Source organism: Podarcis muralis, chromosome 3, assembly GCF_964188315.1.
Source record: "Podarcis muralis chromosome 3, rPodMur119.hap1.1, whole genome shotgun sequence".
Lineage (NCBI taxonomy): Eukaryota > Metazoa > Chordata > Lepidosauria > Squamata > Lacertidae > Podarcis > Podarcis muralis.
The window spans coordinates 46,049,334-46,064,244 of NC_135657.1; the positions used below are offsets into that span (position 1 = coordinate 46,049,334).

Genomic DNA, 14,911 nt, shown 5'->3' on the forward strand with positions numbered 1-14,911 from the left:
TTATTTATAAATAACTAACTATATATATAAACCACATCTGAAACCCGCACAAAAAAGGTCCTGAACAAATTGACCTCATATTTCTCTGCAAGGTCAAAGTGGAAAACCTCCCCATTGTCTCTTTCCTCACAAATCCTGTCTTAAGGGCACATTCAAGATAAGAACAGGGTGTGAGCCTGTGTGAATCTATTATAACTAGATTCTGGAATTAAGTAGTTATAATAACAAAAGAGTGACCAAAACCCAGATAATGAAATCAGGTAACTTGCCAGACAGGAGAAACAATGCACTCAGGTTTCTGATGTATCTGGGGGTGATCTTGGACTCCAGGGTGGCAAATTAAAAACATCTATATAAGGGCTTGCGTGTATGGCTTGGGGTCCTCCTCTCTCCTGTGTGTGGGGGAGCACCCTGTTGCAACAGTTAATAAAGATCAGGCTTACTAGCTGCTTTGCTTCTCAATATTCTCTGGTTGCGTTGGTATTTTCTCCTACCGATAGAGAACCTACAAAAGGACTTTATATGGGCTCTTGGGTACCCCACAAGGGAAAAGGATCAGTTTTTATTTATTTATATCATTATCTTTGCAGCGGGTATCCCAAAAAAGTCCATGTAGCATCTAGTCAGGAGAAACTTGGCCATGCTAATCATGGATTTTTGTGGGTTGTGTAACAGAACAGACTTCTTTGATAGACTTGGTTTATGAACCCAAACTGACACCCAGGTTGCCACCTGAGCTGGCTGATACATGTAAACAATTTATTTGTGATTTTGGTCAGTTCAGTGACAGGTTATAGGGGAAATGAGTGTTGATTAACAAAATTTAAGAGGCATTTGTCGAATATAAGTAAACTTTGATTAAGCCATCTGTTTCTTTGAAGACGACCTGCTTGCCTTCTTTGAAGACGATCTAGCACAGGAAACTACTGGGGAATTCTCTGTACCAACCATCAAACATATTGCATGGAAACTGCAGCAGTGCTGATCCCACAAGATTTGCTAGTACTGTATCCTAGCAGTTTTATGCCTGCAACGTAAGAGCCTCTGCGGCGGGTTAAACGCAGCGAGCTCGCGACACCCTTACGCAGAGGTTAGCCTGGGACACGCTTAGAGTAAACGGACTCCCGGTGACACTAAAACAGACGTGACTCCTTCCACATAGTTTAAGGGGGCGGGGGGAGGAAGAGTCCCGCGCGAACCCACCACGCATGCGCCGCCCTCCCGCAGAAAGCGATGGGCGCGTGCGCAGTGCCGCTGGGAAACGGCTCGCTTTCCTGCCCATGCGCTCGGCTCGCGGTCGCTGGCTGATGACGCAATCCGCCCGCCGAAGGTAGCGTGTGTGTAAGTGAGCGAGAGGAGCCGCGGTGGGCGGGGTCTTCCTCTTCTGCTGGCTCCAAGGTGGCTGTGAAGTACGAGGCGGGCTGGGCAGGCAGGATGATGGGGGGAAAGAGCAGCGCCATCGCCGCGGGCCTCTGCGGGGCTCTCTTCATCGGCTACTGCATCTACTTCGACCGCAAGAGGAGGAGCGACCCCAACTTCAAGAACCGGCTGCGGGAACGTGAGTCGCTCTCGGCCGCCCGCCTCCTCGTGCAGCCGCTTCCCCACCCCGCGCGGAGCCGGCCCTGGGTCGCCCCTCCGACCGGCCCCCCTCTCCGCCCCCCGCTCCATTGGCGGCCGGGCCTGGGAGGGTGGCCCTCCGGGGAAGCCCCGCTGCTTCCGAGGCTGCGGTTCCTTCGCCATGAGCGGGCGCGGGGATTTTGCGGTGGCCCCGAGGACAAAGCAAAACCAGGCCTCCCAACTTAGGCATGCCTCTGGCGTGGGCGACCTTCTTCCCCTTGCTCCCTTGCATCGCCATGCTCGCCTTCATTTCAAAGGTCACAAGCTGCAGGTGTTTGGATGAGGATCGCTTCACACGCTGTTAGGACCCATCTAGTGTGTGTCTTTTACTGGATGCACGCAGAAACCGTGTGTGTGTGTGTGTGTGTGTGTGCAGCAAACACATGCTCACTGCTGCATGAATCCTCCTGGAATTTGGGATTGGCATTCTGCGGTGGAAATGCATGGTGATGTATATCGAGTTTCCTGCCACGTGTTTTGAGAAGGGTCCCTGGGAGTGCAGAAGCTTGTTACATTTTTGATACTTTGTTTTGCACAGGTTTCAAAAAACTTAACTATCTTAATCAAGCTGTTGAGATTTTTCCTCCTGCATGGAGCCCACCTAGGTTATTTTGTCCCATGTTCATCCCTCTCACACTGTGATTGGGTTTGTCACCTTTCAGGTGTTGCAAAGTGAACATATGCAGCCTTTTCTACTCATGTAGACTTCCCGTGTGATTTAGAATCCTAGAGAGTTCAAAGTCCCCTATTACACAAGTACCCCCTGAAAGGTGATGAAGCCTCCAACGAGCCCAGATGGAGGAAGTGGACTTACAGGGAGTGGGGGAACGAATTTTGTAAAGTTAACTTGACTTCTTAGGTACTTACTATACTGTTACGCATTCTCAAACCCTCCTGGTACTGTTGCTGTTATAACTTCCAGGATAAGGATGGATGCAAGAGAAAAATGTAGAGTTATCCAAAATGCAGAACGTTCTCTCGTACTTCTGCATTATTTCACCTCTTCAATAAAAAACTCACATTTTTTAACATGATCATTCTTCCTTAAAACACACGCTCACAGAAACTGTTTTAAGTGTCAAATTGTGAAACATGTTCTCAGAATTGAGGTGGTAGCTTTTCTGTGCTGAAATTTTTCAGGGATTTATACAAACAATATAAATATTTTGTGCTTTGTCTTCACTTCTTGATAACATTTTCTTCCAGTACGGTTTGCAGTAGAGCATGATAATGCAATAGGAAGCAGTTAACTAGTCTCTGGGTGATGGGGCAGTCAAGTGATGTTGGGACATGTGGTATGTTAACTGTTTCTCTGTAGCTGTTCAGTATTCCTGCCATTCATGTGACAAATTGAGGCAGAATAGCTCCCCCACCCCAGAAGTGTCCTTCAAGGCAACATTGTATTTAATTATGCCACTAGGACGGTAGGGCTTCTCACAGTTATTAAAATGTTACCTCCACTCTTGGTCGCAGTGGTCCTCCTACTGTATAGAGCCTGCAGTGAGCTCAGGGGGAAATAGTTTTATCCTAGGAAGTGTGTTTCCAGGAAGTATAAGATGTAATTTTGCATAAGTTCTTATAAATAATTCTCTATATACAGGCCTTTGTAGATGGTTGCTTATCCAAATATGGACCCCTAGCTATATTATGTTTTATTTTTATATATTTCGAAATGTCCAAGTGTTGTTCTTCCCCCCACGTCAGTTTGGAGTGCAAATAGTATTGTGATTCAAAGATCAATATATCCTTTTTTCAGTAGATTACCAAAATATAGAAACTGAAAATGCGTGGTGTGTTTAATTCATAGGACGGAAGAAGCAGAAACTCGCCAAAGAAAGAGCAGGACTTTCAAAGGTATTGATACCTTGTTGTCTTGAGTTCAGTTTTAGTTGTGGTACATTATACATGGTGTACAGAATTCATTTCAAACTGGATTTTGGCTTAAAATTATCATACAGGCAGTGACCATTTTGCCCAGGGGTTCTGTTCCTGACCCCCACACGCATCAACAAAGCACACATAAGCCTGCCCCATTCCACGCCATTTTGGGGCCACTGCTGGGTTGGCAGCAATTGTGCGTGATTGTGTGATAATTGGACATGTAAAATGGTTGCTGTCTGTACTAACAGTTTTTTTTTATCTATGTTAGTCAACTTGAATCCAGATAATTTCCTGCACCACTCACCGAAAATGTATTTCATGTTTTCTAGCAGTCGCCCTTGCTCCCCAAATCATAGGCAATTCAGGAGAATTACTGACCCTCAGAAGACTGCTTTTTTGAGGGGGGAGTGTTGAGGGGCTGGGGACAGCACTTTCCATAGCCCCCCTTCCATGGATATATGTCTAAATTAATTATTTCCATGGAAAGAAGTTTCACAGAGTGTGGCTCAGTTCTGTAGCAAATGCTCATATGGAGGTCATCTCAGGAGTTCAGGCATCTTGCCAATGCTTAAAAACCTAACTTTAAAAAAACCACACTAGAATGCTCTTAAGTACTGTATTTAAAAGCATATTTGAGGAACGGGTTGTTGTGACATAAACGGCTGATTGCATAAATGTCATTGTTACAGCTGCCTGATCTAAAAGATGCTGAAGCTGTTCAAAAGTTCTTCCTTGAAGAGATACAGCTGGGCGAGGAACTACTAGCACAAGGTTCTTGAAATTTTTACAAATGTGGGGGAATGGGGGAGTAAAAGATCTTACAGTTCAAATAATGTTAATTTTTGAAATGGAACATAATGGGAAACAATAGTTAACTGAGGGCTTCCTGGTTTGTATGCATGTGAAGTGGCTATGTGCAAGGCAGTGAGATTTGTTTATATCTCAGCTTAATAAGCCTAGATATCATCATCCAGATATAGCCATTGTTTAACAAGATAGCACATCTGAACTGTCATGTCATATACATCTAATACAGTGGAACCTCTACTTATATTCACCTCCGGTTACGTATCCTTCGGGATACATATGTGGCAAACCCAGAAGTATTTTTCCGGGTTTCACCACATGCACAGAAGTGGCCTACCGTGCCGCCCACATGTGCAGAAGTGGCCCCTCCGGTTGCAGAAACCTCAGGATCCACTGGAGCTCCGGAATGGATCCCGTCCGCAACCAGAGATACCACTGTACAGATTTAATACCCTATCCAGACTGGGAATCACCAATGTACTGGCCAGATGTGTGGACTGCAACTCTTGTAAGCCCCAGCCAGCACAGCCAGTGGTCAGGGATGATGGGCATTGGAGTCAGTATCATCTGGAGCTACATTGCCATATTGGCTACCCTGATCCAGGCTGCCAAAGACCAGTCATATTTAAAATTGCTTTGTTAAAAGTCAGAAATTTCCTACCATGATTACATTATCATCACAACCACCCTATCTTAAAAGGATGACATAATAAATGATAAAAATCTACCTGGGAATTTTCTGGTTGTAGTGTCCATTCCAGTACTCCGTGAAATGGTGTCAAATTGGGCATTTCTGCCTTTCTCAAAGTCTCAAGTCAATAATGTATTTTGTTATCAGTCGGCAAATTGAGGTTTACTGTCCTTCATTTACTTGAAAAAATTATTGTAGTTTTAATGAGTACCTTGACCAGAAATCCTTCTCGGTTCTGGAATACTAAGCCATCCAAACAACCCAAATATCGTCTAAAGGGTAGTTAGGAATTATTTCTATTTTATTTTCTATTTAAAAAATGGCATCTGGGAATAAAATGTTGGTAAATTAACTTAAATTCCCTTGGATATACAGTAAGATTTTCTATTAACTGAAGATGAGTGACAAATGAAGCCTGAAAGTGCAAAGCTAATGATTGCCAATTTTAACATGCTTTATATTTTACAGGAGAATATGAAAAGGGTGTTGATCACTTGACGAATGCCATTGCTGTGTGTGGACAACCGCAGCAGTTACTACAAGTTCTGCAGCAGACGCTTCCGCCACCAGTGTTCCAGATGCTTCTCACTAAACTCCCCACAATTAGCCAGGTATGGAAAGCTGTTTTTTGCCCTCCTTTTTGTGCTTTGAAATAGGAGTAGTCACAATCAACATTGTTTGCCTGCTCCTGTGCATGTTTGTTCCCACTGATATTTAACAGCGTTGCTGCTCCCAAGAAAGTGTGCTCAGGGTTGCAACTTTACAAATAGTTTTTGGTGGTTTTGCTGATACTGAGACAATTGCCTAATTCATCACATTGGTAGACTTGGCTTTAAAATCAGGGAGGTATTCTAACTGGAATTGAGCAAGTGGTGGCTCTGTTTTGTTTCATTTAGTGCAAATACATCCCATTTTCAGCTCTAGTCCTCAAAGCAGCTCAGAAGATACAATGGGCACTTGAAACAAAACAGCTCCACTTGAGCAGGAACTAGCATCCCACAAGGCAATTGGTGTTAAAAGGCCCTGGGGATCAGTCCAGTGGGAACAGAAGCAGGCACCTGGTGGTGTTTTTGCCTGACTCATATTATGGCGCGATTCTGATTTCTCAAGCAGCTCATGCAAGCAGCGTTTCTGGCAATTGTGCCTACTGCCTGCTTGCTTGCTGTCCTTGAGACCAAGGACTGCTTGTCAGAACAACTGTAGCTCTCAAACCCTGTAACATTCATTCCTACTATATGCAGCTACGCTGGGTTATATCCAGAAGTGTGATTCTGTTAACTCTTTTGATGCCTCTGTGAATGGAAGCAGGGGGCAATGTGGTTCCCAGGCAGTCTCCTATCCAGCCACTGACCAGGCCCAGACCTGCTTAGCTTCAGCAAGTTATCGGCCTCGTTTTGCCTTCAGGCCATCTCCTGGGCAGCGTGGAAGGGAGAGGGAGGCAGAGGGAGGCGGGGGAATTAGTTACCTCCTGCTTTCCATTCACAGAAGCTTTCATTGAATCAGCGAGCCTTCTGTGAGTGGAACAACACAGTTTGATGCAACCCTGTTGAAAGGGTTGAAGCAGATTTCCAATGTGCAAGAGCAATTGTTTGCTTCCCTTTAATAAGAAGCGTTTACTGTGTCTGAACAAACTCACATATAACTCAGAACTAAAGGGAAAAGATGATCTAGTAGTTTTATACATTCCTAGCTCCCGGGATGTCCTCTGATAATGTGTTCTGTGAAAGGCCACTTTTGAGGATTGTCTGTAAACTTCAATTGGTTCGTGATGCAGCTGTCCTCCCAGCTCCCAGATCCTAAATGACTGGGGTTCAGAGCTTGCCCTTAACTTCATGTCCCATCATATCTGACCATTTGCTATTCTGGTTGCAGCTGATGACATTTTTAGTCCAATTTCCTGGAGGCCACCATGTTTGTTAGCCCTGTTCTGTGGTACAGTTTTGCTTAAATTGTCAGTGCCACTTGATACTAGTGCTGACAACGGGTGGTATAAAGGGCAGGGTGGCATTTGTGATGGATTCCTCACTATAGAACTTTCCCTATACCATTTTGACAGCCCCATCTGTTCAGGAGGTTAGTTCAAACCATATTGTTCAGGGGAGCATATCTGGAAGTATGAATTGGACAAGATATTCCTGAAAGAGAGGAGTTCCAAAAGTGGTTGCGGCACCATGAGGAGCAGTAAAAACCCTTATTTGCGCATGAGTTCCTTTTTTGGAAACCACTGGGTAACATTAGATGCCATGCAAGCAGGTTTCCTCTTTCTTACCCATGACCCCAACCTACTCTGGAGGGTCCCCCAACATTCTTGAGCATATTTTAGGCAGCACTCGGTTGCAGAGGACAGGAAGTGGACTCCCATAGCATGGCTAGATGTTGCTTCCACTGGCAAATGGACACCTCTGGATTTCACCCACATTTCACCCACATTTCTGACAGATCTAAAACTTGAGTTAAAAACAAACAAAAACAAATCAGACCTGGGGTTCTTAAGAGCTTGCAACTGCAATCAGAATTTGGAAAATGGGCCACACTATAACTGCTAAAGGGCTTTTTCAGTGTTTTCATTCTGGCTTAACATAAGAGACCTGCATAACCAAGATTTCTTGGTATTTGTTTCATTTAGTTAATTTCAAGCTAACTAAATCAAGTGGAGTAAAATATTAACAGCAGCAATAGATGCAAGTTTAATTACTGGATCCCAGGTGCATCAAGTTTGGTTGATGTTTGCTTGGCCAAATATTGCACAATTTCATTTTAATAAATACTGTATTTTGATTAGGAAGCTTATTAGATCCTTGCTGCACTTGCTGTTTACCTGCTGTTTTCTTACTAATGTTGATTTTCACAGAAGAGGGAGAATCTAAATTTAATTTTGCAGGTTCATTCTGTAATTCACCTGATGAGAGAGAGAGTCTTATTACTCTTAAGATGATTCAAATATTTTCTTTTACAGAGAATTGTAAGTGCACAGTGCTTGGCTGAAGATGATGTGGAATGAGAAATTTCAGCTGGAAAAACAAGTGTTTCCTTAGCCCAAAATATGAGCATCACTGGGGGGGGGGGGGGGGGGGAAGAGCAGGGTAAAGGAGTAAGCATAGAACTCATGAACTGTATACCACATTTGAACCGACCAAAGTTAATTTTAACTTTGAGTGGGTTGGTTTGGCTGGACTTTATTTATTATCTAGTGCAAAGTGTATTTTGATAAATTCATTTTATAAATACACCATGTTGAGTTATAAAAAGTATCATTAATGTCATTTATTTCCGATACAGTTGCAGCATTGTACATATAAAAGATGTATTACTACAACATAAAAAAAACCTGTGCTCATTTTTGAAAAACCCAAAGCTAAGGCATTAAAAGACGTACCTGCCCTCCCATGTGTATGTGTGCTCATTCAAATGTCAAAGGGATAGTGACAAATTTCAGAATGTTCTGTACAGCACCCAGGACTATTATTTTTCAGATAGCTCTTATTAACTTTATATTGTCTTTGGTTCTTTGGATCTAATGGACCTACAAGGCATCTTACACCAAGTAAAATAACAAAGCAAAACAATCATTTTGAAATCCTAAATAATTTTAAATGCAGTTTTACTGTAATCAATCTCGAAAAATATAACTAAGAAGAAAAATGTGTTATGGGGGGCACAACTCAGAGATTCATAGAATCATTTTCATATTAACTCATTAGGACCTCACTACTAAATATAAAGCAGTATAGAAATTAAATGAATATATTATATTCTATACCATTTATATTTTTAAGAAAAAATCTCAAAGCTTTTTACAGCTAAAGAAATATAAAGTATGCATTCAAAGCAACATACTTAACAGGAAACTAAATATTATCTTAAAGATTTCAAAATAAAATGTTACAAAAGAGGTCAACTACAGAATGTACATATAACACAGCATATTATATATACCTTATACAACATATATATATATATATATACCTTTAAACATTTCAAAAGAAAACATTGCAAGGAAACAAACAAGGAAGTCAAATATAAAATTTATCATACAGAAGTGTTTTACTTACAATTTTAAGTTGTTTTGAAGCCACTCCTGGTTCTTTTTAATATAGGCAGAAATGTCAGGCAGTCTAATTTTTTTCTTTTTAAGAGAATGGAAATATAAGAGAAAATATTTATGGTGGTCTTTTCCAGCTTGACTATTTCTTTACAAGTAACAGGGCTTTGTATTCCAAAGCTTATAGGAAGCCATGGCTGAATTTTTTTATATTGTTTGCCAAGCACCTTGTCCAAATTTTACAGGATGCACAACTTTGCTGTATTTTTTTAAAGTGACAGAATTACATACTGAACAACCTTGTTCTCCAGGAAATATTCAGACCATGCAGTCAACATTATGTACTTGTTTCCCTTCAGAATTCTTTATCATTGATTTGACCCAGCTGTGTCCATACATATTTCCTTTATGAAATATTTTTCTGCTTATTTAACATTAGCCAGCCAAATAAAATACACACACTGGGTTGCATCCAAAGCAGCAGTTGCCCAAGGGAAAATTTTCCATCCCCTCTCCACTGCCACCTTCATTGCCCCTCATCCCGCAAAAAAGGACATCTCCTGAAGGTTGGGGGAGTCTCGAAAAAGGCTTGGAATGTGGTGCTGGTTGGAGGAGGAGATGGTGAATGAAAGGTAATCTTAAACTCACTGCTTGAAGGGAGGGGTGAATACAGACTGCAGTGCAGCTGATGTAAGTCAAGTTTAACTATAATTCAGATTACTGGTTAGATGTGCTGGGTGAGGAAAGGATCGCTACTAAATCCCTTAATGCTTTGCGGGCGTTGTAAATGCTGACCTAGTTTTGTTACAGTTGCAGGTAGGTAGCCGTGTTGGTCTGCCGTAGTCGAAACAAAATAAAAAAATTTCCTTCCAGTAGCACTTTAGAGTCCAACCAAGTTTGTTATTGGTATGAGCTTTCGTGTGCATGCACACTTCTTCAGATACACTGAAACAGAAGTCGCCAGATCTTTATATATAGTGAGAGGGTTGGGAGGGGTATTATTCAGAAGAGTGGTGGGAATGGGTGATTGGCTGATAGTTGTGGTAAATCAGCACATCTAACCAGTAATTTGAATTATAGTTAAAAATCGTAACATCAGCAAAAATTCATTACTTGCTTGTTACCTAGAAAGGTCTCCAAATGACATGCATTTATAAACATAAAGAAAAATACATTATACCATGAAAGGAACTTTTTAATAAATTTATAGCAATCCCTCCCAACAACAGAAAGCTTTGATTCTACACTAACAATAAAACATAACTCAGCCCAGCAAAGGCCTGGGGGGAAAAGGTAAGTTTATGCCTGGTTCCAAAAAGATGTCGGTGAAGGTGCCAGGCAGACCCCACTGGGAAGAGCATCCTCAGAGGCCTGGGATGAAGATCTGAGGGTTCAGGTAGGTTCCTATCAACAATTGCTGCAGTTCAGTATAAACAATACTATTTTGGATTCTTCCATCACAAATTGTTGCTGAGTGCCAGCTCATATAATTCCTTGGGCTTCCTCACCAGGTGACTGGTTCTGGTGGTGGTTTTAGCTGCAAGGGATGTAGGGCTGGCCAACCAATCTTACTATGTCCTAGCTAGTGCACACACCAACCCCCAATGAAATCCTGGTCATTACGGTATATGTTACCATGACCCACTATAACAGGGGACTTGTGGCACAAATACATGGGAGGGACAAGGGTATCAATGGCTATATATTGCCTCTAGTATTAGTGGTAGCAGGCCACTAAATGCCAGTTATCGTTATCCCCACCTCTTCTTTCCCTGATTCTCTCCCCCACAACTTCACAATGTCTATGACAGCAGTATCTAAAACGGAATATACCTGACCTGTAGAAAGGACTCTATGGTTGAAAACAGTCTTATGTGCCCTTGTTATCCATGAAAATATTTCAATAAAAACAAATTAAAAAAAATAAATGCCAGCTGCTGGGGAACAGGAGTGGGAAAAGGCTATTGTACACATGTCCTGCCTCCTGTAGTTTGTGGAGTTATGTCATGCTCTCAGCTCATGTTAATAGAAATCTTATTTAAAAGACCAGTAATGTTAGGCACTGTGGAAAGCAGGATGTTGGATTGCACAGGCTTCTTGGATTTTTATGTCTGACAGTAATGTAACAGGCCCAGCAGAACTGGGTGTGGAGACCCTTTGGCCTTCCAGATGTCGCTGAACTACAACTGTCATCAGCCCCAGCAACCATGGCCAATGGCCAGGGATGATAGGAGTCCAGCAACATCTGGAGTGCCAAAGGATCCTCACAACTGCCCTACATGGAGAGACAGTGTTATGGGCTGTAACTTTTTCTCAACTAGCAGTCTGGACAGACCAGTCATGCAGGGTGAATAGGCTCCCACCGCAGGCCCCTTACATTCCCTCAGCCTCAGGGAAAGTGAAGCCCTAGGGTGCAAGGCAAATTTTTACAAAGTAAGAGCATCCAGCTTTCCCCTGTCTCTTACCTGAGCACAAGGTAGCTTGCTTTTCTCTGTCTGACCCTACTGATAGACACACATAGTGTGAAGCCAAATAGCCTAGCCACATGAGGAGGAAATAATCCCTTTGTGTCCAGTCAAAATGCACACAAGAGCCCCCCACTATCCACTTTTAGGATAATTTATTAAGAATAAGGTTTTGGTGGGGGCATAATGGTGCTTTAAGAAAATAAAGAGAACTAGTTTGTTTTGGAGAACTAGCTACGTCAGGTCTTGAAGCTGCATACTCATGCAAAGGGTCTTTCTTCACAAGTTATGCAGCTTCAATGGTCAGAGGGGAGGGTGAAGGACCATGAGGGACAAAGGGATGTTAGCAACATTCCTCTTTTAAGAATCTGAGCCAGTTCACTGCATTTGACAGCTGTGGTGACTGAGCTGGCTGTAAGGTCACTTAGCAGACAGGAAGTGTATACACAAAACCTGGTCTGCATCCTTTGTGTAGGTCATGGTGGAACAAGAAATCATAGCTATCCAAGGCACCATATGCCAATCACCATCCTGATCTCTTCCAGCTGTTTTGGACTATAATTCCCATCAGCCCAAGCCGAAGCTGGAGAGGAACAGTTTGGTGATGGTTGGATTTCCTCCTGAAATCAAAAGTGATGATTTGGCGTGGGTGGGTGTGGAATGTATATGACAGTACTTGAAGAGTAGAAATCACTAGAATGGAACGAAAGTTTTGGTTCACCACAGAATTTTTTAATTCAGACTTTGGAAGGGGCTCCAGATATCCATTAGCTTTCGTTCACTTTGCATTATGTGCTACAGGCTGACTGTAAACATTATGTAACAGGGTTAAAACAAAATTAAAAATGGGTAGCCATGGCTGCTACCACTCCTGAAAGGAAAAAACCTAAATCAAGAAGCCCAGAATTTAAAAGGAGTCCCCGCTAGTGAGGCAGTCTTGATAAAACTAGTAGTGGTGAAAGTGTTGGACTACAGATGTAACAACATTCAGATCCAGTAGTTACTTCTCTCCCATTCTGGAGATGTAAGAATATGTGACAATACCCAATTTTTCTGGAAATATAAACCTTGATATATCAGGGCCTGAGACCACTCCACAGGGAGGTTGAAGCAGGAGTTCTACACCTCCACCACTAGATGGCAATGTGGCACTCTTGCAGTTATATAAATTATTTCCCCTCTTTCCTGTAAAACTCTTCCCACCCCCCTCACTTTATCTCTCACGAATTGATAATTTCATCCACCACCTTATGAAGACAGAGGGGGAAATTGTTTGATGATCCATTACAAATGTTGTAGTTTTGGACCCGTTCCCAGCGTTGTGTCTCATTGTAGGAAACAATGGTTCAAAATCCATCCTTGCTCCCTCTCCCAAAACAGGTAAATGCAACCCCCTTAGGAGCAATTAGTTCTGAGAAAAGCTTTTCTCAAACAATTGCCAGGAAATATTGTCCTGACCGATATTTCTGATGCAATGTCGGCTTTCTCAGCATTGTTACTCCGAGTGCTTCCAAAGCACAGGGGTTCAAATCCGCCTGCTGCCTTGGGCCCGAGGTCTCGGACCCCTGGACTAGAATCCTAATGGAGGGTTTTGGGCACCTCAGCCCACTTCGCTGGGGTACCTTAAAACATTAGACAATAATTAGTTTGAGCAAAGGTGGCTTTATCTTTGGAAACAATAATATATATCTCCACAAAAACTGACTGCTTCCCACCCTCTCTCCTTCCTCACCACTCTCCCAGCCTACTGGGGACAAAATCCGATGGAATCTGCTCTGGGTTTGCTGTTCTTTGACAAGAACATTTTAGGTATCTAAACTTAAAAGAAAACGTCTGCTGTAAGGACTCTTGTTCTGACATCACCTTCTGCCGTGTACAGCAGCCATACTGTACTTCTTCTGGCCAGGAATCAGGATAGATGTTTTAAATTGCACTCCAAGTGAAATATGGAAAATAAACCCCAAAGGATTCTTGGCACAGCCTGAGGCCTATAGCAGACGTTTGCAGTGTGCAGTACAAACAAAGGGAGGGAAACTGCAGAAACTTTACTAAAAACAGGACAGAGTAATCCAGTCCCAAGTTCAGTATTAAAGTCATGATCCTGTAAGTCCATTCATTCTGTCTTAAATGTCCTGGATCAAAACGTGGGCTTAGCAACACAGTGAGAAGGTAAGGAACAGTGACTTGTTTATCTTTGACTATGCAGGGCACACTCTGTTCAGCGCAGAATATCATTTCATAGTTGGCACAGTGCTTGTATTTACTGTAGTTTTCCCCTTGCTTTATTAGGTTGCTTCCAGATGACCTGTTTACTGAGCAGCCATCCTGATTTCTTTGCACAAAGTTCAGTGGGGAGGTTATACAATGCCAACTGTTTATTGATTGCCGAAAGGTTATATGATGCCGCATCAAGCCATCGTCATCCCATGCTTCCAAGCGCATTTCCCCACCCCTTTGCTTATTGCAAAATGGCCAGTTTTATTGAAGCAGGTGTGGCCAGCAGGACCGTCACATCTTCTTTAGTTGTGCAACCTGAATTGGCTGGCGAGTGATTGAATCCCACATGCAACACAGAGACACTGTGGAAGTGTCCTTACATCATGTTTCCAGACCTCATGATACACGTTTGAAACCATGCTGTTTCTGATGTTTGGCGCAGAGTTGTTAAGCAAGCCTGTGTGCATTTGATTAATCTGCTAACTTCCTATTGGAAACATTTCCCAGCGTGGAATTAAAGCCATGGTGGAATGCTTCGTCTGCGTAATTTCTGTGCATCGTACTGGTGCTGAAGGCATTGGAGCAGGGCTTTGTAAAAAACCAAAAAAACTTGACAACCCTTTTAATATGTATATTTGGATGAGTTTTCTTCTATAGGAACAGTTCTTGGGCTTCTCCAGACATCCTTTTTGCTGTGTTTTCCTGATGATTTGTGCTCATGATGCTATTGGGGTGGCCACACACAATCACACTTGCCAAAGAGCTTGTGCCTGCAAAGGTTTTGGCGTTGTCACGCTGCTTCACTGCCCATCAGTGCAGCTCTTGTAACCTCCTGCTGAAATCCTGTAAGTTTTTATTCTACAAAGGTTCTTGTTTATTTCTGTCCTGCTTTTGTTGTGCTCAAGTCCCTCTGGACAGCAATAATGGGGAAGCACTGGGGATGCATAGGATACCAAACCAAACCTGATTAAATCTACCACTAAGGCACTATTATTGTGTTAAGAACTTGTTGCAGAATACGTTTCCAATAAAGGACCTGTCTGCAGGGGCCTTCACAATCTCAATCTCCCTCCCCCCCCCTCTCTCTCACACACATTTTGAGCATCCAAACATGTGTATACACAAATTTACGGAGGTTTGAGAAATCAGCTTTGCTCTCTGGGACAGGGTGTGAACCAAAGCACATTCTGG

At 42.7% G+C, this 14,911-nt stretch overlaps 1 protein-coding gene and 1 non-coding gene across 3 annotated transcripts in view; both read left to right on the forward strand.

The window, feature by feature from the left end:
• The first annotated feature begins 1,324 nt into the window (after positions 1 to 1,324).
• The window catches only part of TOMM20 (translocase of outer mitochondrial membrane 20), a 211,843-nt gene continuing 198,256 nt past the window's right edge, over positions 1,325 to 14,911 (forward strand). The window contains exons 1-5 of one of the 2 annotated variants that reach the window (XR_013392192.1): positions 1,325 to 1,558; positions 3,425 to 3,471; positions 4,188 to 4,269; positions 5,465 to 5,607; positions 7,953 to 8,058. Coding sequence is in view for 1 of the 2 variants with exons in the window: in XM_077925788.1 (XP_077781914.1) it covers positions 1,435 to 1,558; positions 3,425 to 3,471; positions 4,188 to 4,269; positions 5,465 to 5,607; positions 7,953 to 7,997 (441 nt within the window). In the remaining variant the exon portion in view is untranslated. Of the gene's footprint in view, positions 1,559 to 3,424; positions 3,472 to 4,187; positions 4,270 to 5,464; positions 5,608 to 7,952; positions 8,378 to 14,911 lie in introns of those variants that run through there. The other variant, XM_077925788.1, reaches the window with a different exon arrangement.
• On the forward strand, positions 2,494 to 2,634 carry LOC114590270 (small nucleolar RNA SNORA14). The gene has a single exon (XR_003706160.1). It is a non-coding gene; the product is annotated as a small nucleolar RNA SNORA14 (small nucleolar RNA).